Below are 24,823 nucleotides of genomic sequence, written 5' to 3'. Positions count from 1 at the left end.
ATGTGTCACTCTGGTGACTCTCAAGCTACATGTTTCATTCGTTTGTTTTTGTGACAGGGTTTCTTTGTGTAACTCTGAATCTCATCCTGTGCTCCTGAGATCTGCCTGCCTCTGCCTCCTAAGTGCGGGGGATAAAAGGCACGTCTGGCTTCAAGTTACGTCTTAAATGGTTGATAAGAAACAAGATCATAGGGTGGTTCTAGATGTGGTTAGAATTGTAATCTGGCAAAAAATAAATCATGGGTTACAAGAGGGGTCAAGACATCTTTTACTGTAAATGGGATTTGTGAGAATCGTAGATTTGCAGAGATTTGTAACTGATAAAGGCCATATACTCTTAGGCCTTAAGGGTCGTTGCATTGCTATTTTAACATTCTTATTTGAAAATATCCATATAAGAGGAACACTATCTCTGTGTAGGTAAATTTCACAGTAAGTTAATTGTGCTGGAATCCTTGATCCTCAGCTGGCAAAAGTGTTACAACCAGATTCTGGAGTGACTGACTACTTTTCCTTCCTATATATGTCCGTGTCTTTTTATCTTATCTCAGTGGGGAGCGAGGTAGGCTTGAGAGTGGGGGGAGTTGGGGTGAGGGAGGCAAGACACTGGTTCCAAAGTAGCAGGGTAGGAGCCTCATTCTAAGGGACAGTGCTCTAGTCCATCTGTAGCTAGCGGTCTCTCGCTCCAATAGTGTCCTGGGACTTGTAGTCCACTGCTTCCCGAGACTTGGAAGTGCGCCCCACGAGGCAGTGTCAGGAAACTACATTTCCCAGAAGGCCAGGAGACGTTGGGGACACCAGGAAAGCCTGCGGGCCGCGCTTCCTTAAATGCCAAGGGGCCGCTCTCCGGCCTCACGGTGGGGCGAGGTCCCCACGTGGCACCTCCTGAAGGGACTCGCGTGATGAAAGAAAATACGAGCCCGGCAACTGCACCTAGCAGCTTGGCGGCGGGGCACGACTGCTGTGGAGGCCTTGGCAATATCGACCTCAAGCAGGTACAGCTCAGCTTTACGGAGAGAGGAGGGTTGACGCTGGAGATGGCGGGCGCCGCCTTCAACGCTTGATGGGCGGGACTACCCTGTTCCCAAGCAACGATCGGCGGGGAGGAGCCTGAAGGAGGGGTGCACGCGCGATTGGTGGTGGTGGGGTTTGCGGGGAAGCGTGTCATCTCAGTTTGTCGTAGCTCTGGGATACAAGCTGTGATTGTGTAGGGCTGGGAAATTTTGACTGTAAGTCTCTGGGAAAATTTGAATTTTGCACATTAAGTTCCTGGAGTTGTGTAGTCAAAGTTGCGTGGATGTCCAGAATGTGAGTGCGAGTTGAGAGGAGGCGGCTAACTATATTTGGGTGCCTGCTGTGTGGATGTGTGGCAGGGCCCCTTGTGCCACCTTAGGACCTGGTTTGATCCCCACTGACTACCGCAAACTCACAGGCACCCCCCCCTCGGCGCACCCCCCAGCCTCCCAGGCTGCTGATCCTATCTAATTAACTTTCCTGCGTGTTCCCTCCTTTGTACAAGCCATACTTCACAGAGCCTAAGATCTCTGCCAGAAGCAGCCTGGAATAAATGAATGCATTTCATTTATTCCCTGTTTCAGGTCAATATTCACAAAGAGACTGCTGAGGTCCAGTTTCTGGGACAGACAAGGGCTGGCTATCGCCGAGCTTTCGTTCACGGAAAGGAGACTGTAAGTGTAGAAGTTCTTGAAAGGAGAGGAAACTGTTTTTATAAGAGTAGCAGGTGAAGAGAAGCAGTCTTGCGTGTGAGTTGAGGGGGTGGAAATGTGAGCAGTGAATGATAAGGAATTGGTGTGGGAATTCCTGGTGGAGGGACAGCAGACACATAGGTAGGGACAGGAGACAGTTACTCACTGGTATTAACAGTACAAAGGACAGTTAAGGTGGATGGATGGGCAGTGGATGTTGGAGAGTAGTTTTCTCCTTTAGAATATTTGTTATGAAGCATATCCTCCATCCAGTTAGATGAATGGCAACCCCTTAGTTCATCTCCAGCGTTTGCGTAAGGCTGACCACCCTCCCTCCCCTTGTACTCTCTTCACTACCCCCTTTATTTCTTGGGCATGTGAAACAAGTGTTACAACCAGTTTCAGCTCTTGTGAGTCATGTTCTCTAACCCAGTGCGTCACATAAGGCAAGAATACCAGCTGAAGTTCTGGGTAACCTTGAACTTGGGAATGGGGAAGGTGTGCAGGGACAAGCTAGAATGCAGGGGCCATTTGTAGCATGACCCAAGGGTTCCTGGCTTACCCCAGGGTGATGGAAACAAGGCCTGCATTATAGGTCTAGAAACAAGAGACAAGAAGTCTTCCTGGCTGGGATGGCTCCCTGGGTGTGATGGCTCCTCCTTCCCACTCAGTTCCAGTGGGGTTTCCCTGCCAGCTGGAGAGCCAGGGCTGTTTCAGGAGAGAGGTCAGGATGACCTTTGTTGTAAAACACTGTGTTTTTTCTATCACAGCTTGGTCAGCTCAGCTAAGCTTCCTGTTTCCAATGGATCTCTTTTCCAAGGGGGAGCGCGCTCTCTCTCTCTCCTTCCCTCCCTCCCTCCCCCCTCTCTCTCAGATATATTTATGTACTTTATACTTTATGTATATGAATGAATGTTTGTCTGAATGTATATTTACACATCAGAAGAGCACATTGGATCCCATGGGACTACAGTTACAGATGGTTGTGAGTCATGTGAGTGTTGGGAATTGAACTCAGGACCTCTGGAAGAGCAGCCAGTGCTCTTAACCACTTTGCCATCCCTCCAGACCCTCCAAGAGATTTTAATGAAATAAAGTGAAAGCAGTAACATTACCGTCTTAATTACTTTATTATTGCTGTGATAAGACACATGACCTGATCACTTTTTAGAAGAGTTTATTGGGGGCTGGAGAGATGGCTCAGGGGTTAAGATCACTGACTGTTCTTCCAGAAGTCCTGAGTTCAATTCCCAGCAACTACATGGTGGTTCACAACCATCTGTAATGGGATCTGATGCCCTCTTCTGATGCGTCTGAAGACAACAATAGTGTACTCATACATAAAATAAATCTTTAAAAAAAAAAAAGAAGAGTTTATTGGGGGCTTGCAGTTTCAGAGGCTTAGAATCTCTGACCCACGGTGGGGTATATGGTAGCAGGCAGACATGACTCTGGACCAGTTGCTGGGTTCTTACTTCTTATCCAAAAGTAGGAGGCAAAGAGAATTAACCAGGAATGGGAAGGGCTTTCGAAGCCTCAAGCACCATCCCAGTGACACACCTCCTCTAACAAGGCCACACCTCCTAATCCTTCACAAACAGTTCCACCAACTGGAATAAGCATTCAAACGTGCTTGAGGATGGCTAGGGGACCATTCTCATTCAAACCAATCATCATGCACACTAAGGTTCTGTTATTCAGGAGAGCTTCCTCTGTCAAAATCTCCGTGAAATATGTTAGCCCCTGGCCTGAGAGAACTTCAAGGTTTTCTTCACCCATGGACACCTGAGCTGAGGTTCTCAATGCTGTCTAAATGGAAGGGTTGTGTGTCCCATATATAATTTAGAATTTTGTGCTGGGACCGGGGGCAGAGGGGCTCAGAGATGGGAGAGCACTTGCCTAAGGTGTTCAAGGCCATGACTGGTTCCCATCCTCTCCACAAACAAAATCAATACATTCTTTTAGTATCTACATTATTTAGAGACATATGGAAGAGGTGCTGAGTAGATGGCCTATTCAGTAGAGTGTTTGCCTGCTGTGCACACATGAGGACCTGAGCTCAGCTCCTCAGCATCTACATAAAGGCTAGGTACAGTCACGGCATCTGTGATCCCAGTGCTGGAGAGGTAGACACACTTAGGCTAAGCCCTAGGGCTCACTGGCCAGCCAGTCTAGCCGTGTGCAGCCTGTGTACCCAGAACCCTGTCACAGGGAAGGTGGAGACACGAGGACTTCTGGGGCTCTCTGGCCAACCAATGTAGCCAGGTTGGTGAGCTCCAGACTTAGAGAGCCTGCCTGCCTCAAAAACTGAAGTGAAAAGTGTTGAGGAAGACATTTAATGTCAGCCCATGGCCTCTACATGTACAACCCTAAACACACAGAACAAAAATGAGTTTCCCAAGATACAATTTCCCTTCACATCTGAAGTTTCCTTATCTGTAAATTACCTTATCTGGATTGAAAAAAATTGTGTGCACACACGAACAGATTTTTCTTCACCGTGCCATTCCCTGACCATATAGCAGTAACTATCCATACAGCATCTCTGTTGGGATATGATTAGAGCAGGTGAGGATGCAAAGACTGCGGGCCATTTAACAGGAAGAGCTTTGGTTTCTAAGGCGTCAGTGTCTGCTGGGGCTGCTGGAAGCAGTCCTCGCTGGATACTGAGGGATGTCTGTATTTGATTATTAACTGTACATGAGGATATCTCACCATGTGAAATAGCATGGATTCCTCTTGCTGGTGGCTGTTGTGCTGCACTGAGCAGCCCAGCTGTTGAGAACAGGTTGTTAGCCTGTTAGTCTTTTTGTGTTTAAAAAAAAAATTTTTACTGGTTGGGGCAAGAAGTCGGCCTTTCTTATCTCACAAACTGAGATCCTTCTGTTCTTCTGCCTGGCAGTTGTATGAAGCAGGCTGAGAGGAGCCTGCCCACCTGTGGGAGCTCTTCTAAACCTCTTAGTGTACCTGTAATGGCTATTCCTGGTTGTCAACTTGACTATATCTGGAATGAACCATGATCCAGAGTTGGAAGGCTCTCCTGTGATCCAGATCTTGAGGCTGGGAGATACAAGTTTCTGACCTGGATCTTGGCGTGGAGATCTTGAGGCATAGTGGCTATGAATCCCAGGAGACTAAGGCAAGGAGATCTCTGAGTTCAAGGTCATCCTGGGACAAAACAAGTCCCAGATCCAGGAGTGGTGATACACACTTTCTATCTGGGCCACACCTTCTGCTGGAGACCTACATAAGGACATCGGAAGAAGGAAGATTAGCTCTTCTTCACCTGCTTGGCCAGCACATCTGTTGGAATCTCCTAGCCTTGTGGACTGAGCAACTAGTAGATGCTTGGACTTCCCCTGCACAGCTGACCACTGTCGGGGAGTTGGACCACAGGCTGTAAGTCATCATAACAAATTCCCTTCCTATACAGAGACATTCTATACGTTCCGTGACTCTAGAGAACCCTGATTAATACAGTACCCAGATTGGTAGATCACCCTGGGATACTCAGAACCAGGCACTAGGGTGCAGGTGGGCCTGTTTCAAGCCCAGCCACCACCCCCATTTTCATGAGGACTTTCCTGCTCGGGGTGAGAATAGGTTATAATGTCACCAACTCAGCATGGGTGTCACAGAATATGCTTCACCTTTTTTTTTTCAGATTTATTTATTTATTGTATGTATGTGAGTACATTGTCACTGTCTTCAGAAACACCAGAAAAGGGCATCGGATCCAGATGGTTGTGACCACTGTGTGGTTGCTGGGAATTGAACTCGGGACCTCTAGAAGAACAATCAATGCTCTTAACCACTGAGCCAGCTCTCTAGCCCCAGCTTGCTTGTCAAATGAGTATAGAACAGCTCTGGGCAATGGTCTTTAGCGAGCAAAGCCCCCTGACTCAGGAAACTGAGGTAGGGGAACCCTTCAGCTGCTTGGCCCCGTTTGTGACAGCTATGCCCAAGTGTGCTACTGGGGACCAAGCCTTGCTGGCAGATGTGTGTTGTCTTGACTGTTGTGCAACTCAGCATTTCCAGTTTACAACATTCTATCATAGTGTATAATATAGCATTGGATACTGGCTGGTTTTGTGTGTCAACTTGACACAAGCTGGAGTTATCACAGAGAAAGGAGCCTCCCTCGAGGAAATGCCTCTGTGAGATCCAGCTGTAAGGCATTTTCTCAATTAGTTATCAAGGGGGGAGGGCCCATTGTGGGTGGAGCCATCCCCTGGGCTGGTAGCCTTGGGTTCTATAAGAAAGCAAACTGAGCAAGCCAGGGGAAGCAAGTCAGTAAGTAACATCCCTACATGGCCTCTGCATCAGCTCCTGCTTCCTGACCTGCTTGAATTCTAATCCTGACTTCCTTTGGTGATGTATAGCAATGTAGAAGTGTAAGCCGAATAAATCCTTTTCTCCCTAATTTGCTTCTTGGTCATGATGTTTTGTGCAGGAATAGAAACTCTGACTAAGACACCTCCCTTCCAGCCCACAACCCACCAGAGGTTGTGGAAAAGAAAGGATACAGGAGTTGGGGCTGGGGAGGGAAAGTGGACCTGTTTAGAAATGGCTCTTTGGAACAACTCCCATCTTTGTTGTCAGGAAATCAGCAGTTCAGTTCACAGGTCAGAAACGGCTCTCAGTCCACTCGCAAACACTTCACGGATATACCAGCAGTCCAGTTCAGTAATGGTGGGGTAGCAACATCAGTGGCACGACCTAGCAGGAACGACTAGGCCTCAGCCAAATCAGCATGAGTTAGCAGGAGGGATCTGGATCACCAGGAATGCCAGGAGTTCTCAGCCGTGCATCTCTTAGCAAAGCGAAGATCAGCAGAAGACAAGAGACCCTCAAGCGTTGTAGGGCTAGTTCTACCAGCAAGCCAGGCTCAACCTCCGTCGTTGGCCATTCATTCCTACTTATACTCTCTCCAAATATCACATGTCCTCCACAGGTCTTACCTCAGCATGTGAGTCTGTCTCAGCTGACATCACTCTGCCAAGTCTGAGGAAGCAGCAAGAAGCCGCAGCACAGCACTAGAAGTCTTTTGGATCATTTCTCTATGGAGACCTGACAAATAGAGTTCAACTACTCAGTAAAAGGGGGACCAATCCATACATGTGTGTTGTTATAGATGAATCCTTCATGTGTCCTTTCACAAGCTTGCTTTCGCAGAACATCCTTTCCCCTGTGTTTGCTTCAGTGATACGTCCCTTCGTGAGTCTCCTTTAACAAAACACCATCCAACACAACTGAACCCTTGTTTCCACTTCCGCTTCATATGCCCCTCCCTCATCCACACTGGGATGTTTTTTTCCTGCTCCCCCTACCACTGCTCCCCATCCTCCACCTCTAAGCTGGTGTGATGTATGATGTGGCTGCATAAATCTGTGAGAAAGCACCATGCTGGGAGTTTGCAGAACCAGGTCTGCCACTCCTGAGGGACTGAGCAGAGGTGGTCTAGCCTCGTGCCCCTCCCGGTAGATTTTGTGGTGCCATTAGGGACCCAGCCTGCCACTTGGTACCAATCTGTCATGACCTGCCAAATAGTCAATCAGTGAACTGTCCACCTATCTGAAAAAATAGTCAGTCAATGAACCGTCCACCTATCCAAAAAGGGAAGAGGGAAGGCACAGATGCAGTTTCCCTCTCCTTGTTACTGGAGATGAACCTAGAACCCTCAAATGTGCTAGGTGATTGCTCTGTCACTGAGCCATGACTGACGGCCTGAAACCTGTGGTTTTTGTTCGTTTGTTTGTTTGGTTTGTTTTTTGTTGTTTGTTTGTTTGTTTTACTGAATATCACTGGGTCAGTGTCTTCTGGTTCTTGCTTTAGGGTACATGCCTGCCAAGAGGGTGAAAGGTGACACATCTGTATTCTTAGGGTGTAGCAGAAGAGTTCAGGTGGCTCGACACCAGGGCAGCCCTGTGTATCTTGATATACCTTTACACCTGGTGTTCACATCTGTTCTTCACACCAAGCGTGGGTAGTCTTGGGTGGCCATTCTTGCTAGCCCACTTCACTTGGGGAACCTGGCCTCAGGTTGGTCCTGGTGGTTACTGTGAGCTCTGTGGGCATCAGGAAGAGGGTAGAGCTCTGCCCTTCACCGGGTCCTTCCTTAGATCCAGGCAGGACAGAGTGGGGCAGCGTGATGCCTTAATAGTAAACATGGTGCCCACTCACTCCTCTTGGGAGTGTAGACCTAGGTAGAAAGCTCCCACTACCTCCTTTCTCTCTTTCAGGGCACAGGGCTCTCATGGAATTGCCCATCAAGTGGCGGGCAATACCCAGACACTAAACAGCTGGGAAGAGGGGGAAGGGTATGCAGCTGCAGTGGGCCACTGTGTGGGATGAAGGATCCTGTCCCTGTTCCGAGACAGCCCCACTCCGTCCCTTTTATCCTTTGATGTGTATGGTACACGTCACAGAGTGGCCCATCACTTCCAGGTGATCAATGCAACTTTGTCCTGCGCTCCTGCTGTTTGTTTGCATGTCACAATGTGGCTTGCACCCTGGGTGCTATTGACCCCCTGCAAATCATTCCCTAACTGCAGGACATTGGTCTGAAGTGTGTCCAGGTTCCCAGTGTGGCAGACCGGCTATGTGCTTCCTTCCTCCCAGCTTGTGGGGCTTCTGCAGCTGAGTTCATCACCAGGGACAGGTGACCTGAGCTGCCCCTGGAGCCCAGCTCCCATTTCCTTCTGGTTCTGGTAGGTTGGTTCTCTCTTTAGCCCCCACTAGGCCTCTGACCTCGAGGGAGAACTTAGGAGTCAGGCCTCCTGAGATGCCTCACATGGAGCATCTGACACTGGCTGGGAGGCAGGACGTAGGGGAGAGAGCCATGGCTCCTCTGTTCTTGTCAGAAGGATTTGGGGTTAATTTCAGCTAATCCAGTTTTGAGCGGGCTTTCGGGGGGGGTGCCCATGTCTCAGGTATGGAGGGCTGGGAGTATGTTTCTTTGCTTCTAATTTCTGCTCAGCATTAGTCACTCTCTCCTACGAAGCAGCTTCTTCTCCAGGCAACGGTAACCCTCAAGGTGACCTGGCTTCCTGGTGAACTCTCCCCACCTGCTGAGGCAGGCTGACCAGGGCACTGGGACCTGGTTGTGTGCTCATATTCTGAATTGGGTCACTTTTGCTGTAATTGAGAGACCGATGAAGGGTGGTTTTTGCAGGTTCCGCACCATTAACTAGCTAATCTCTGTCTCAGTTTTCTCTTTTTTTTGGAGCTGGGGACCGAACCCAGGGCTTTGCTAGGCAAGTGCTCTACCACTGAGCTAAATCCCCAACCCCTCTGTCTCAGTTTTCTTCTTCTGTCTTAGCTCTCACAAAGAAGGAAAGAAGCATGCGTTTCACTGCCCACTTTACCCATCTCATGCTGGGGATCCAGGATCCAGAAACTGTCTTTTACTCTTGTCAACTGTGCCAGGGGGTCCTCCCCTAGTGGCTGAAGTCTCATCTGGTGGGGCTTCCTGCCTAGGATCCAGAAAGGCTATGCTGGTCCTGGCCCTCACAGCCTGGACTCTGCAGTTTCTCCAAGCTCCTGGTTGTATCATCTTTGTGGGGTCAGTGATAAGTCCTCTTTCAGACCTCAGTTCCCTGACCTTGGAGATGGGCCCTAGGAATGCTCTCAGGACTGGTTAGTTTCTGGCCTTTAACATCCTATACCAGGACAGGCTCCGTTCATGGTGCTCAGCACTAGGAGAATGACATTGGGTTGAATTCTTGACAATCCTTTGAAGACTGTGAGCATGTATCTTCCCTCTGGAGGTCACGGGGAAAGAGGGGAGGCCCCCACTGCAAGAACAAATGCTCTCTCCTCCAGGTATTCCTCCTCCACCTCCCTCCCCTAATATGGTGAGCTTACCTTTTAAAAATGACACTACTGTTTAATTGTTTTGCATATGTGTGTGTGCATATGTGTGGGTGTGCGTTCACATTCACATAGTGCAGTACACTTAGGGTCTATAGGACCTGTAGGCCTAGAATGTCCTCTTGTGGGAGCTCCAGGGAGGTCGGCCAGCAGAGGACACAGGCAGGGGAGTATACTGCAAGGGAAAGTAGGTGGTGGACTCAGGCCAGGCCTGGAGACCTCAGGACTGCTGGTCCTCCCACCTCTGTCCTCCCTGCCCTCCTCCACCCCTAACTTGCATACCTAGGAGCAAACAGGCCCCACCTGAGGACTTCAAGCTGCTTTGGGACGTCCCTCCTCTCCCTCTGGCTTGGCATTTCACCTCCACCAACTCTGGTAAAGCATTGCTTCATCTTCCCGCCCTGCGGAAATACATATGTATGAGGCAAAGTGTCTGGGTAGCTGGTGATTCCAGGTCTGTGGTCTTACGAGAAGCCATGCCCCTATGTCCAGAGGGGCCTGTTAGTCATGTTGACTGCCCAGCTGTCCGGCAGCTTGCAAAACTGCCTCCGGGGACTGCTTTGGCAATTCCATGTCTCTTTCCAAAGCCAGACCGGAGGAGGCCATAGAGTGGCTCAGCCACTGAGCCCCTTGCAGATGACCATTAGCCTTCAAATTTTATTGATGATGAAAGAAGGGCTTCAGTTCACTTAGCAAATATTTACTTTCTGCCAGCCTTGGCAGTCAGAAATGGAGACACAAAGATCAATGAAAGAGCGGTCCTTAGCCTGAGGAGCGGCTGCAAGACAGGGATGATGATCAGATCTTCACAAAGGCTTAACTCCAGGAATACCATAGAGTGCCTTGGTCAGAAGTAGAGGACTGTTCCATTTGGGTTTTGAGGGATGTGCAGGAGTTTGTTCAGTGTACAGGGGCAGATGGTATTCCCAGCACGTGCAGAGCCGTTGTGAAGGGATGGGTAGCAGTGAGGGTCCACTCCATGGGGGAAGTATAGGGCCTACCTGCTGGCGTGCTATGCTGAGAGAGCCAAATGTAGGTGAGGAGGTATGGGTGAGGGCGGCCGGCAGGGTGTGAGCTTCCATCTAGGGGGACTCCGAAGGGAAGCAGAAGATAGGAGCTCATGAAGGTCCTTTGCTGTGCCTGGGGGTTGGGGGAGCCGTGAGTACAGAGGTGGTGAGGGTAGGAAATGGATGGAGTGGTTATGTAAGGAATCTCAGAATGGACTAGATAGGATGAGACAAGAGTGTGGCCAATGAGACAAAGGTGTGGCAGGAGGCTGCAGTGTCGGTGCCTAAGCAATGGGAGGTTTTGGCTGGAGCTCAAAATGTAGTATAGGAAGGAAGGGTTGGGATATGTACGGACTTCTGCTGGGTAAGGATATGTGGTCCAACTGACAGAAGTAAGATCAGCATGCTCTGGGAGTAGTCAGAGCATGTGCCTAGGCCAGTGTCCTCTCCTCTTTTTCTGCAGCCCCCACCCCAGCACTGGGCCTTATGAGCACAGGTCATCACAGGGAAGAAAGACTGGCTCTCTTGTTAGGCTCAGATTCTAGAAGCTTTAGAGCTACACAGCTCCAGTCCCCTCCTTCTCCTGTAAGGCATATGGTCTATTTTGAGGGGTGATCTGGTGGCTTCCTCCTGCACGAGTGCTGTGTGCCCTAGAAGCACATGACCTTACTTCCCACAGCCCAAGGTTGTGCTGAGAGGCCCTGATCTCATCCAAGGCTTCCTGAGACTTTGTCCAGGGGCTCAGGTTTGTCTGCTATGTTATTCCCTGTGTATTCTTGAGCTCTGTCAGCACCCTGGGATGAGGCCTCAGGCTCATTCTCCTTGCAGGTTCCTGAGCAGGTTCTCGGTCATTCATTTATCAATACCCTGGTGATCTCACCAAGGTGCTTCTTGTCCCTGCTCCCACACTAGTGCACTTCCTATTGACTTCTGCTGCACCTGTAACCTGCGGCAGTGATCTCCACAAGCAAGACTGTGAGTGGAGCAGACAAGAGAGGGAGGGAGAAATCGCACCACTTTAGTCTGTTTTAGTTCTGCCTTCCACTCCCTCTCTCGATTTTGTATTTTGAGACAGGTTCTCACTTTGTAACCTTGGCTGACCTGCACTACACTAGACAGCTCATGGACTAGACTCAGAGATCAGCCTGCCTCTGCCTTCTGAGTTCTGGGATCTCGGGTGTGTGTCACCACACCCAGTCTGCTAGTTAGTGAGTGGTTATTTACCCTCATGAAATTTTGCCTGGTTTGCAAAATTTCTATCGGAAGTGCATGTATATTAGAACAGCCGCAGTATAACACATGCCGTTTTTGGTGTTAGCTGCACTGTAGGCATCTGTAGGGGTCTTGGTGTATCTCTTGTGGATATGGGTGGCTGAATACTGGGTTTAAGTTTTTAGCAAATGCTTAGCCTGCCTTTGATCCCACATCCTGGTGAGAAATGTCATCTGACTGGGCAGGGAGGCCAGAATGGAAGACATTTCATGCCTAGTGACTTTCCAGTATTCCCTGTGTCACACTGGGCAATTCAGTCTGGATGGCAGGCTGAGTGTTCCCAGGGGGCAGTTAATGGGTGAAGTAAGAACATGGGTAGAGCCTGCTGCTTTCCCTCCAGGGATGGGCAACCCTGGGAGGGTCTGTGTGTGTGGCATAGTAGCAGATGTAGCACATTTTTGCCTCTCCTTCCCTAATGTGGGGCGGAAGCATGCTTGAAATGAAACAGTTAAGTATGCAGAGTCTGAGAAAGGCCATAGGCCTGGTGCACCAAGCCTCATTTACAATTTAGTGCGACTTTTATTTCATTTGCACGTGGGGGAGACAATACAATATTATCAGTGCTCTGGGTCTTCACGATCCTTCCTAAACTGGAAACTGGAGATGTTTAGAGACGAGCACAAGAACCCCGGCAATATTCACCACCCAGCACAGAACTCACTGCCTGAAGAAAGAAGTTGGTGCAGAAAGTGACTGCTGTTCCTCTCCTCTCCTGTGGACAGAGCTCCCTCCCACTCAGAGAGTTTGTTTCTGCTTTATATTTGGAGACATCTCTGGTTGCTTCAGTGGGGAGGAGTTGCCACCCTCCACTGGGTAGAAGCCAGGATCGGGGGCTGCGAGACATCCTAGAATGCACAGCCCAGCCCAGCCCAGCCTAGCGCTTACAACTCATCCCAACATCAAGGACTTCGGGCTTTTACAAGTAAATGGAGCTATTCCCTGTGATTTAGGGGCTTTACACACGCACGCATGCATGCACGCACGCACGTGCACACACATATGTACACACACACAAGCATACACAGACACACACACACACACACACACACACACACACACACACACACACACACAGAGAGGCCATATCTTATTTCTCTAGGTTGGGCACTTAGGTTGATCTTGTGGTTTTGTTTTGGTGGTGGTACTGGGGATAGAATCTAAGGTTTTGTACATACTAGGCAAGTGCTCTACCACTGAGCCATAGCCATAGCCATAGCCCTGGGTTGTCTCTATGACTCCAGGTCATTGTCAGTGTGAGCTGGCGGGAGTGGCGCTACCTGCTCTCTTCATGCTGTGTGTTGAATCACTTCTGTGCACAGTTGCAGTCATGCTGCCCCAGAGGCTCTGGGAGAGGTGGCCATTACCCATGGTCACTAGTTCTTCCTGCTGTCTCCTGAGGCCAGGCTTCTCTTCCCATGTATTTTGGCCACCTGAGTTTTCCTTGAGTCTCGTGAGAACCCTCATCCAAGAGGATTGCAATCACATCCAGGGTTGGTGTCTCTTCTTTCTTGCGAACCTGTCTTCAGAGCCACAGCTCTCTGCATACAGTGCCCATGGGCACCTCCGCAGCCATTAGCCTGGCACTCTCAGGGCAGTTGACACGGCCGACTAGTTTTCAGCCTTTTATCTTTTGTTTTATGAGTGACTGTGTCTGGACTTGGATAGCCCAAGCTTCCTTTATGTTCCCAGCAGTCTTTGCATCCTGGGGGCTCACAGGTCCTGGTAGCTTCTGGGTGTTGCTAGACAGGCCTCCTGCTGATGGCAGTTCTGTCCTTGCAGGCCGATCTCTTCGTTATGAGCTGGCTGCTGGGTTACGTGGACCCCACAGAGCCCAGCTTTGTGGCGGCTGTGCTCACCATTGTGTTCAATCCACTCTTCTGGAATGTGGTGAGTACCATTGCACTGGCACCGGCTGGCTAGTGAGCCGGTGTGGTAGGATCACTGCTACCAGCAAGCCAGACACACGGACAGTGGGCTAGATGGTGGCTCCCTTCTCTGCCTTCCCATGCCTGTCACCGTCCTCTTCCCTTCTTCCCCACCAGGGTGGTACTCAGTGAATGTACACTGAATGAGAGGAGACTCTTGCCTTCGTGGAGGCCAAGGGGCCAGTGTCAGGGTGACCTAGGGTAGACAAAGAGCCTGCAGCTGACAAAGGCATGGGGGAGGCTCTCCACCTACAGCCACTTTCTCACGGGCGGGCGGGCCTGGGCTGTCTGGGAGTTTATGACACAAGGCCTAATGGGAATGGAGGCTAGAGTGCTCGCTGAGGCAGAGCCTGGGATACCTTGTCATTGCCTGGAGCTAGTCTGTAGAAGGCTGTGCTTGGTGCCATCAGTACACTGATCCTAGACTATTGTTAGTTCAGCTGTACCAGGGTGGAACACTGTATTCTTTTCATCTGGTTTATGGCTTGGTCTTTTTTCCACCTGGCGGGTAGGGGCAGGGATGCTTGGCCCAGAGCCACCACCTTCTGAATGTTTTGTCCCTGCAGTCCTGAACATGCTGGACCTGCCTTAGGAGGGGTCTGCTGGGAAGGGTACAGAGGTCAGACAAGACCACTATGACCTCCCCTTGCTCCTAAGAAACCACAGCCTTGGATTGTACTGCTAGAGTGTGCCAGTGCTGGCCCTGGGTTCCTGATAGCTTTCTTTTGTCAAGGCCAGACACATGGTGCTTTGTGCCCTTAGCCTGCCCTACTCCGTCCTCACCTTCCCTGTGTGCATTCTCTGTCCCACCTGTGCATGCGGAGCCTGCATGCCTAGGAGCCAGCCTACTAGGCTGCAGGACACTCTAGGGGACAGACACTGATCTTAATCCACACAAGAATGTTTCTGATGTTTTACAGAATCAGAGGAAGCTAGTACAGGGCAGTAATTGCCAGAGTGAGGTCGGAGCACAGAGAGAAGAGCTGGCCAGATGCAGTGGGTATTGGGAGTACTTTTACTGAGGCCCAGGCTCTCTATGTTCATCTCCCATTGACCCTCGAAGCAGTATGTTTTTGCACACTTAATTCTGAAGCTGAGTTTCATCCACAGGAACAGCACCAACAGCCCAAATTTGGAGACGAGAGCCTTGTGTCTGTGCAGTTATCATAAGCAGTTCCTTTTCTTGGTCTTAAGTTTTTGGTTTGCCCCATTTTGAAAAGCATTATTCCTTGGAAAGATGTATAGTCATCCATGAGAGAATGAGTGAGCTCCTCATAGTCAGTTTGGAATGAGAAAAATGGCATTGTGTTATGGTTGGGTCAGAGGAGCTCAGGTGGCGTCTGGATGCAGGAAGACAGGAGGTGGAAGCCTAGCTCTGTGTTTGGTAGGGACAGGAAACTGCGCTGTGAGCAGGGCCTGCTGGAAGAGTGGTGCAGCATCTTATGGCTGCAGCACTGAGCATGGCTCACCATGCTCAGGCTTTCTCCCTGGCAACTCAGCCAGGTGGCACAGCCAGGCGCTGCCATTCTCACCCTGGGAAACGGGTTGGAGGAGGGATTTCGCCCCTTTCTGTTGCTGTAACACAGCAGTTCTCTTCCTGTAGGTCACAGCACCTTTGGGGGTCAAACGTCCCCTTCACAGAGGTTGCATATCAGATATGCCATTATCTGATATTATATCATGATTAATAACAGTAGCAAAATTACAGTTATGGAGTAGCAACAAAAACAGTCTTATGTTTGGGAGTCGCCACAACATGGGGAACTATATTGAAGGGTCACAGCATTAGGAAGGTTGAGAACCACTGCTTCAACAGAATAACTGGTGCTGAGAACTGTGTAGAAGGAATATGGATGTTTAGGTCATAATCTCTGGAAGATCCCAACGCTGTCGTGCCAGCAGCCTGTCTCCCTAAATAACTTAAAATATAATGGAGAACCAGAAAGGAAAATGGCCCCATGCACAAGAGGCCAAGAGTGTGTGGGTAGTTTCACTTTGTAAGAATCCACCCTCAAGAGAAATAACGGTTCTCAGAACCAGTGCCACTCCTTTCCCAGGGAGGTTGGCCACCTCGCACTTGCTCCTCTCAAGGGTTCTAATCCTCCCAACACCATCATGCCGGGAAACAAGGCTTCAACACGTCACCTTTGTGGACACATTGAAATCATGTCCAACCATATCAAGGAGATTTGTCCATCATTGTCCAGACACTTGCTGGGGGCACCTGTAAGAGGGTGTGTGCCTGATCCTGGTGCAGTGGCATCCTAGGAGGGGCACTGATTAAACATGCAAATCACCCCCCAGGGACAAAGCAGTTAAGAGGGAGAGACAGGAAGGGTAGTCAGGGAAGGCCTGTCTGAAGGGATGGCCTTTGACCAAAACCCAACACTTGCATAAGAAAGTGCTGGCTTTCTGGGGGAAAGTTGTAGGGACTGAGTTGATTTTTTTAAAGGTGGCAGGCATAGTGAGAGGAGTGGGAGGCAGCCAGGGTGAGCTGGGAGGCCAGTCCACTTTAGAGGCCCAGATGGTGGCGTACAGAGAAATGGGGCCCTGGAAGTGGGAGGAACAGCAAGGAAGAGCCTGGCTGGCTTGTGGTAGCAGCAGTGTGGCCAGTTCTGCTGTGGACCTGGTGTGGCCAGCAGGAGGGCTGCTTCTTCACCGACATGGGGTGGTGAAGAAGGTTTGGTGTGAAGGATGAACTTGGCTTGCCTCGGGGAAGATCGGTGATGCCTGTGAAGTTCTGGAGGAGAGGAGGCCATATTAGGAGCAGGAAGCTGAGAGCTCACATCTGTAAACACAAGCACAAAGCAGACAGGGCAGCTGAAAGTGCCACGAGACATTAAATTGTCAAAGTCCAGCCCCAGTGACATCCTTCCTCCAGTGCTGTAGACACTGGGCTCAGCCACAGACCGTAGCCGTTGGTAGGAACCATCGCGTGGCATCAGGCCCCTGTCTGTAGCAGGCACCTGCACTGCTCTAGCTTCTAAGCTGGTGGCTGTTACCGGCTCAGGGGGACTGTTACTGAGAGCAGAGGTACAGCTCTTAGCTTGGCCAGGGCCCTTTGTACCAGGCGTCTTTTTACCCATATCTCCGGTTACCTGGCCTCAGCCCCTTACTGGATGTATGGCCCCTGCTTTTCTAGGGTTTCCAGAAGACCGTTATCCCTGTAGCCTGTGGTGATCATTGGCAGATCACTTCCCGGGTCTTTTTCCTTCTCTACTTGCCTTCCCCGGCTCTAGCTTGCATCTGGGGCCAGTTACCCAACACATTGTAGGAGGATCAGCAGTGCTGGCTCCTGCCCAGCAGGGGTCGGTCACACTGTCTCTGGAAACGAGTGCAGTGGCCCAAGTGGTCTGAATGCCTACTCTCTCTACCTCATGCATTCCGCACAGCATAGGAACACTGATCCTGTTATCCGAGAGTGCTCCAAAGCACTTGTTTGTCCACCTTGTCCCCAGCCTGCTGTGCTCTGTGTTAGGTAGGAGCTGCTGCTTGGCCCGCATCTGAGGGTTCTCTTTAGCGCTCATGCCTTGTGCCTAGTGTAGTCCGTGCCCAGGAAGCGCTGCTGTTTTCAGGAACATGGATGCTCATCACCTACCTTCTGTGGAGCTTCCATGTGACATGAGCTCGCTCTCACTTGGGCAAACCTGGGAAGGAAAGCACTTCAGGGTCTGTGACAGACCCCAGGGGAGAGGGATGGATGGCTCTGTAAAGCTCCAGTGGCCATGCTATGCCTGTCAGAGCCCTGGAAGGCCAGAGCCTGGATCCTAGCAGTGGCCCTGAGCTTGGGCTGTTTACTTGAGGAAATGTCACACAAGCTTTGTTACCATTAGCCAGATGGACAGATGGCCGGCAGTAGACAGCATCCAGTGGAGAGAGTTTGGACATCAGGGAAGCCTGGGATGATCAAAGAGCATGGCCCTGGACCAGTCCATCCAAGGGCCCTGTATCTGGAGTCAGCAGCACAGGCTGCTGTTAAGAGTCTTGTCAGGGGGGTTGGGGATTTAGCTCAGTGGTAGAGCGCTTGCCTAGGAAGCGCAAGGCCCTGGGTTCGGTCCTCAGCTCCGGAAAAAAAAAAAAAGAAAAAAAATAAATAAGAGTCTTGTCAGGACAGCTGGTGTGAAGAGGGCAGAGCTCCTCACAGGCTCCTTTCTGTGTTGCTGTAGATCCAAGCCACTCCCTCAGGTCAGAAGCAACTGCCCTTCCCTAAAGGTTGAGGGACATATCATACTCTTCTGAGAAAGTGTTGTTTGTACCAGGTACCCGCAGGCAACCTGGTCCTCACAACTACCACAGGGTAAGCCCAGCTGCAGGCAGATACCAGTTGAAACAACTCAGCTCAGGAGGGTGCCTGCTTTTAATTGGGAGGCTGTCCTGAAGGCCTCCAGGGTGGGCCTAGGCAATGGTCACTGTGTCTGGAGACCTAGTTTGAGAAAGGTGACTGACTGTACTTACAGAACTTGGGAACAACTTGATGTATGTGACATGTCTGAGTCCTGGCACTGTGGCCTAGTGGCACAGGTGCCTTGGAAGGAGTTTAGGGCATCGGACAGTAGGTGGCGCTATGAGGTAAGAATGACAGGAGAGGAAGGGAAGGCAGGGGAGAGCTGACAGTGAGGAGAGAGGAAGTCATAGTGAGGAGAGAGGAAGTCAATGATGCTATAGTGAGGAAGGAGATGACTGTAAGGGAGGAGGAGGCGACAGCGACATAGAGACACTGAGGAGGTACTAGTGTAGGAGAGGGGGTAACAGGGAGAAGGAGTGTACTGGCGGGTTTGGTGTGAAGAAATGCCTCTGAGATCCGGCTGTGAGGCATTTTCTTAATTAGTGATTGATGGAGGAGAGCCCCCTCCACTTGTGGGTGGGGCCATCCCTGGGCCGACAGTCCTGGGGTCTATAAGAAAGCAGGCTGAGCAAGCCAAGGGAAGCAAGCCAGTGGGCAGCACCCCTCCGTGGCCTCTGCATCAGCTCCTGCTTCCAGGTTCCTTCCCTGCTTGAGTTCCTGTCCTGACTTCCTCAAGGATGAACAGCAACATGCAAGTGTAAGCCAAGGAAACCCTTCCCTCCAACTTGCTTTCTGTTCGTGGTGTTTCACCACAGAGTCGAAACCCTGACTAAGACAAGGAGATAATGAGAGTGAAGGCTTTGACAGGGAAGAGGAGGTGCCATTGAGGGAGGAGGTGACAGGTGGGTGAGGTGATAGTAAAGTGGAGGTGACCATGAGGGGGAGGAGGTGACAGGGAGGAAGTTACCTACAACTGGGGTGGATAACAGGGTGGTGGAGGTGTGCTTTGCTCTGGTGGTGGCCAGCAAGGCCCTGGCCCCTCTGCCCTTCAGTGCCTTTTTCTCTTCTGTCACGGAATCTTCTGTTTTCTGCTCCTGGCCTGCCACTGATCCTCTTTGGTGCCAGAGACGCTTCCCCTTGCACCCACCGGGGGCAGCCTAGGTTTGCAGTCTGGCTCTGGCCTTGCTGACTCCATCAGCCAGGTGGGGTTTGTGTACTGAGGTCTGTCGAGCTGTAGAAACCTGCCTCGTATCCAGGTCTGGCCTGGGGTGTCTTGGGACATTACTGTGCTCTCCTGGAGTGAGCACTGGACCAGATACCAGAAGAGAAGCAGGATAGCCAAGGGTGTGCTCATCCACAGCTCCCACAAGCACTTAGGAGAGAGCACAAGTACCAGGTCAGGCTTGAGGAGAAGTCGTCCAGTCTACAGACTGGATGGTATGCTTGAGGTGGGCTTTTTAGAGGAGGAGAATTGAGGGATGAGGGAAACTTCTGCGGGATGTGACATTAGCAGGCCAGAGAGGTTTTGATCCCCTGAGGGATGATCCTGCCTCCTGGCCTGCCACCCAAGTTGTTTCTTGGAGGCAAGCTGTGTGAGTGAGCGTGTGCATGTGAGTGTGATGGGCAGGGACGTCAGTGGGCAGTGTGGGATTCTTGCTCCATCTGGCTTAGAAATCTGGCAACTGGGGCATGACCCACCCACTAGGCTGGCACTTGTGGGTCAGGTGTCTTCTCTTGTTTTGTGCTGCAGAGGCTGGCCTGGCTAGTTGCTGTAGTTCAAGGCAGCTGAAGGCCTCACACAGCAGGAGACCTTGGTTGTGTCTCTAGGCTTACACCGGCCAGACACTAATAGCTTTGATTGACGGCCACCTGATGCACCAAGGCACTCCCACCCAAGTCTCCCTTCATTTGTCTCAGCTGTGGCCCTCCAGAACCAATGCTGGCCCAGCCTCACACTGGGCTGCAGATGATCTTTAACAGTGACACAGTTGTACTCAGTGTTGGCTCAAGTGCAGTGCAGTGGATGTGTGTTTAGCTGGAAGCAGCCCCAGCCTCCTCACTGACCCCATCCACTCACGGCAGCTGTACTGGTCCCTCCAGCACCGGGGTTTCTTTAGAACCTGGCATCCCAGCAACGTGGGGTGAAGTGCCCAAAACAGTCCCTCAGTCTGTGCCAGGACTGCTCGGAGACACTCAGCAAGGAACAAAAGGAAGAAAGGAGGCTGGGCAAACCTGCTGAGAGAGGTTGCTCCGTGCCACGGGTCTAGGTGCTGGTTTCAGTTATCTTAGAGTATGCTAGCTGGATAGGGCCCAGGGTGTCTCCCTCTGTGGTTATTTTGGTATTGGCTATTTTTCTGTATAAGATTAGTTTGGTGTTTCAATGCTATACTACACCAAAGCCACATTGATATATGACATCAATAGACCTGAAAGATGGTGGACAGAGTGCTTGTTGTGCAGTTTGATATAGATGACCTTCTGGGCACAGGAAATGAGGTCTTAGTATTTCACTGTCTCATCTGTATCCCTGGCAGACCAGGCTGTTCTACTGCAAGGCCTTCCCTCCCCCCTTCCCTTCCTCCCTCTCCCCTTCTCCACATCCTTCCTTTTCTCCCCTTCCCTTCCCCTTCTTGTTCTTTCTCTGAAGATTGAATTCAGGGGCTTACATGTGCTGGTGTTTCTCCAGTGAGCCATGCCCCTGGCTTCTGCCCTGAACCTGGCAGCTGTAGCATGGTCTGAGTTCAGTGTTTCTCAACTTTCCTAACACTGCAACCCTTACAGTTCCTCATGCTGTGCTGACCACAACCATAACATTATTTTCACTACTACTTCATAACTGCGATTTTGTTTCTGTTATGAATTGTAGTATAAGTATCTGATACATGGTATTCAACCCCTGTGAGTCTGAAAGGAGTTGTGGCCCACAGGTTGAGAGCTACTGGGCTGAGAGGTATTTTTGTGATCCAGACTTAGCTTCAAGAGGGTACTCTTCCAGGAGCCCTGGTTACCTGATTTTACCATGCCACAGACAGATAATTCTCACTGTGCCTCTGTTCATTCTTCCTAAAGGGATTCCCATGCATCCTTGCTTGACTACCCTTCCCCTTCTTCAGCTAGACAATCCTGAATCTGACCCTCAGCAAATACAGCTAAGCACCCTCATTTAGGTCTCCCTAAAGCCCATCATGGAGCTGAGCCCTGGTCATGGGAACTGTTAATGGTAGATGTGGGTTCTGCTCTCTCTCAGGCTGAGTTCCTGAAAGCCCAGGGAAGGATGGGAGCCATCCACTGATACCCAGGGCTAAGCCTAGGATTGAAAAGGATGGATGGCTCAAGGCCTCCCTCCTTCCTAAAGAGTCAGTGTGTGTTGGCTTTGGGAGAGGTGGGGCCGCTTTCTCTGGCCATCTTCTCTCATCTTTCTTCTCCATCTGTAAAAGGAACTTGCAACTGGCTCAGTGGACCCTTCAAGGTTCTTTTTGGGATTCATGAGGTACAACCATAGCCCTTGCAAGCCTACAGTCAACCTGACTGTTATCCCTTTGTTTAAATCCACCCCTGGGTCTTCTGTTTGGCACAACAGAGCTGAAATATATATGGAGTAGAGTGACAGTTCCATGTGTGTGTGCAGGGTATACTGGTCACACTGGGTTTCCGTGTGTGTGTGTGTGTGTGTGCGTGTGTGTGTGTGCAAGGTGTGCTGACCACACCAGGTTTAAGCAACACTTTGATCACCTTCAGCATTTATCATTGCCTCATGCCGAGAGCCTTCCAATCTCTTCACCTCTTACACACTTGTGATAAGCTGCTGTAAAAGACAATTAAAAGACAATTCTCGACATCAGGCAGTCATTCTCCACCCTCCCCTTTCAGCCACATTGTTTTTTGTTTTTTGTTTTTTGGTTTTTTTTTGTTTTTTTTTTTTTTTTTTTTTTTTTTTTTTTTTTTCTGGAGCTGGGGACCGAACCCAGGGCCTTGCGCTTCCTAGGCAAGCGCTCTACCACTGAGCTAAATCCCCAACCCCCACATTGTTTTTTAAGACAAGTTCTCTCATTGGCCTAGAGTTCACTGCATAGGCTACACGAAGTGGCCAGTGAGCCCTGGGCATCTGCTTATTTCTGCCTCTCTGGTTCAAGGATCACAGCGTTCCACTATTCTCTGTTTTTTTTTTTTTTTTTTTTTGGTTCTTTTTTTCGGAGCTGGGGACCGAACCCAGGGCCTTGCGCTTCCTAGGTAAGCACTCTACCACTGAGCTAAATCCCCAGTCCCTGTTTTGTTTTGTTTTACGTGGGTTCCACCTTGTCTCAGCATCAGTTCAGTTCTTCCTGCTACCAAGCTGTCTCCTCAGCCCAGGAGTCCATTCTTTGTTGTGTGGTTGGGTGGTGGTATTTGTGTGCTTCCATTCCTTATGCATTCATTCACTCGTCACTGCTGTGTGTATGTGCAGGGGGATGTTTAAGTTGACATTGGATGTCATCCCACAGGGTCTCTCACTGAACCTGGAATTTACCAGTTCAGACCATCATTGTGGCAAGGTATGATAGTTGGGACAAGTTGCTCTATGATATGGGGGCTTGTAGTGTGGCTTGCTCTGTGATATGGTTGCCTGTAGTCTGGCTTGCTCTGGTATAACGAGTAGAGAAGGTGAGAAGAGGCCTGGCCCTGGACATAGTGGGCCAATGACATCATCAATTCCTTCTTCCACCTTACCTGGCTGTACGCACTGTGGGTGACATCCCCCTGCCCCTGGGAAACAATCATATGTAATTCCCAACACTCAGTACTGGTGGAGGGTCCGTTGTCACAGTCACCAGCTGGATTGTGTGGGAAGTTTTTGTTGCTGTTTGCAGTGCTGGGGATCTAACCTGGGCCTTTGTGTACTGTGGGCAGCTGTCAGTCCATGAGCTGTGCCTGCTCCCAGCCTGAAAGGCTCTGGCCACATTGCTGGCCTTCTCTCTGTTCCCTGGTCCTGCAGGCTGCCTTGCAACCACACTCAGGCTTTCCCTGCATGTTCCCTGCATGTAGCTCAATGGAGGCACATCCTTGTGAGAAGGATTGAGGGGACCCTATAGCAGGTGTAGTTATTAGGGTACATAGGACCAAAGGCCATGCTATGGCTCTGTAAGTCCTGTCTTTTCCACAAGGGCACCAGTATGTACCTCAAGCCCCTATCATGAAAGGGCTGTACCCACCTTTTTGTGCCTGCTTAGAAGGGACTCAGAGGCCATCTGTGTGGGTAGGCAGGTTGGATTATACAGTGGGTTCTCTTCCTGCCACTTCCCAAAGAGGGCCACTTCAGTGAGCCCTGGGGTAGGCAAGTGGAGGCTCCAAGGAAGGAAACAGCGTTCCCAGGCACAGTATGATGAGTCCCTGACCTCTGAAGACAGGAGTGTGACCTTGATTCAGGTAGGGTCCCATATTTCTATGAGGCTCTCAGCCAAGGTGTCCAGGGCAGAAATCAAACCCACTGGCCCCTACTGGGGCTCCCTTCCCTTAGAAGGGAGGACATGGAGATGGGGAGCACTTCTGCCACATATGGCAATGGAGCAGGGTGTTTGTCCTCTGCATCTATTGTTAGGAGTGTGGATTGTGTTTGGATGAGAGCCAGGGAGGTTGAGAGGTGAGTGGTGGCCTGACCTGAGGAGGTGGTGCTTTCTGTTCCCAGATGTGTCTTCCCGGATAGCCTTAATAAGGGCAGGGTCAAGGGGTCTCAGCCTGGAGGGCAGTGTGGTAAAGCAGCCACACACATGGGTATCCTGGTTAGGTTTCTCTGTTGCTGTGTTAAACACTGGCCAAAACAGCTTGGGGAGGAAAGGGTTTATTTTGCTTCTAGGTCACACACAGTCATTGAGGGAAGCCAAGGCAGGAGCTCAGTGTAGGAACTGAGAGGAACAACTGCTACTTACTGGCTTGCTCATCAGTCTTGTTTACCCACCTTTCTTATACAATCCAGGACCACCAGCCTAGGGGTAGCACTGCCCACAGTGGGCTGGGCCCTTCTACACCAATCACTAGTCAAGAAAATGCCCTGCAGATGTCTCCACAGTGCAGTCTGAAGGACACAGTTCCTCAGCTGAGGTTCCCCCTCGTAAGTGACCCTTGTTTCTATTGACAAAACCTAACCAGATAAATGGGGATGGGGTCAGTGGCTTCCCCAGTGTCCCATAGCCACAGGGCTATCATGATGACTACAATCACCCCAATGGGCCCTGTGTCCCTGGCATGTTCCCAAGGTTGTCTCAGGAACAAAACTGATAGAATGAATAACGCTCTGCTCCTGTGCTTTCCTCTACTGCCCTTTTTATACCACGACTTCAGGGTGGCACACATCCCTCAGTGTTCCGAGATGTGATCTGACCAGTGGAGGAAGGATAGAGACGTAGCCTAGAGTGTCAACATGGCCTGGCCTGAGTTGCTAGGCCCTGCCAGCAGGAAAAGACCCCCACACAACTGTCACCAATGCCAGTTAGAGCCTGGGTGGGACCACACGCACCCTGTAGCCCTGCAGGGATTTCTCCATGGTCTTATTCGTGGGCTGGCGTGTGCTTGCCTGTGTCTTGCCTATGTCAATGTTTTGAGTCATACAGGTCCTCTGTGGGCAGGGCTGCACATGGGCCAGCCAAATGAAGCCGTCATGTAGAAGTGACACTTCTGTGTCCTCCAGCCTGCCACCTTCCCTGGTCATCCTCAGGAGCTTGGCTCAGTCATGTCCTCCCACTTCACAGCCTCTGAGCATACTCAGACCATCGTTCCCCTCTG

General features: G+C 50.6%; 1 protein-coding gene across 15 annotated transcripts in view; it reads left to right on the top strand.

Moving 5' to 3' along the window:
• The first annotated feature begins 826 nt into the window (after positions 1-826).
• Pemt (phosphatidylethanolamine N-methyltransferase) overlaps positions 827-24,823 on the top strand; it is a 73,877-nt gene continuing 49,880 nt past the window's right edge. For 2 of the 15 annotated variants that reach the window (XM_087569965.1, XM_087569961.1), the window contains exons 1-3: positions 827-995; positions 6,661-6,826; positions 13,637-13,744. In XM_087569965.1, coding sequence (XP_087426091.1) covers positions 13,740-13,744 — 5 coding nt within the window. In that variant the 5' untranslated portion in view covers positions 827-995; positions 6,661-6,826; positions 13,637-13,739. Of the gene's footprint in view, positions 996-1,166; positions 1,230-1,598; positions 1,689-4,608; positions 5,106-6,660; positions 6,827-7,948; positions 8,154-8,256; positions 8,417-12,322; positions 12,780-13,636; positions 13,745-18,380; positions 18,825-24,823 lie in introns of those variants that run through there. The other 13 variants (XM_087569964.1, XM_087569952.1, XM_087569957.1 and 10 more) reach the window with 12 other exon arrangements.

Source organism: Rattus norvegicus, chromosome 10 (assembly GCF_021556685.1).
Source record: "Rattus norvegicus strain SHRSP/BbbUtx chromosome 10, alternate assembly SHRSP_T2T, whole genome shotgun sequence".
NCBI classification, from domain to species: Eukaryota; Metazoa; Chordata; class Mammalia; order Rodentia; family Muridae; genus Rattus; species Rattus norvegicus.
The sequence above is the reverse complement of the archived record's forward strand: the minus strand, read 5'-3'. Positions and strand labels throughout refer to the sequence as shown.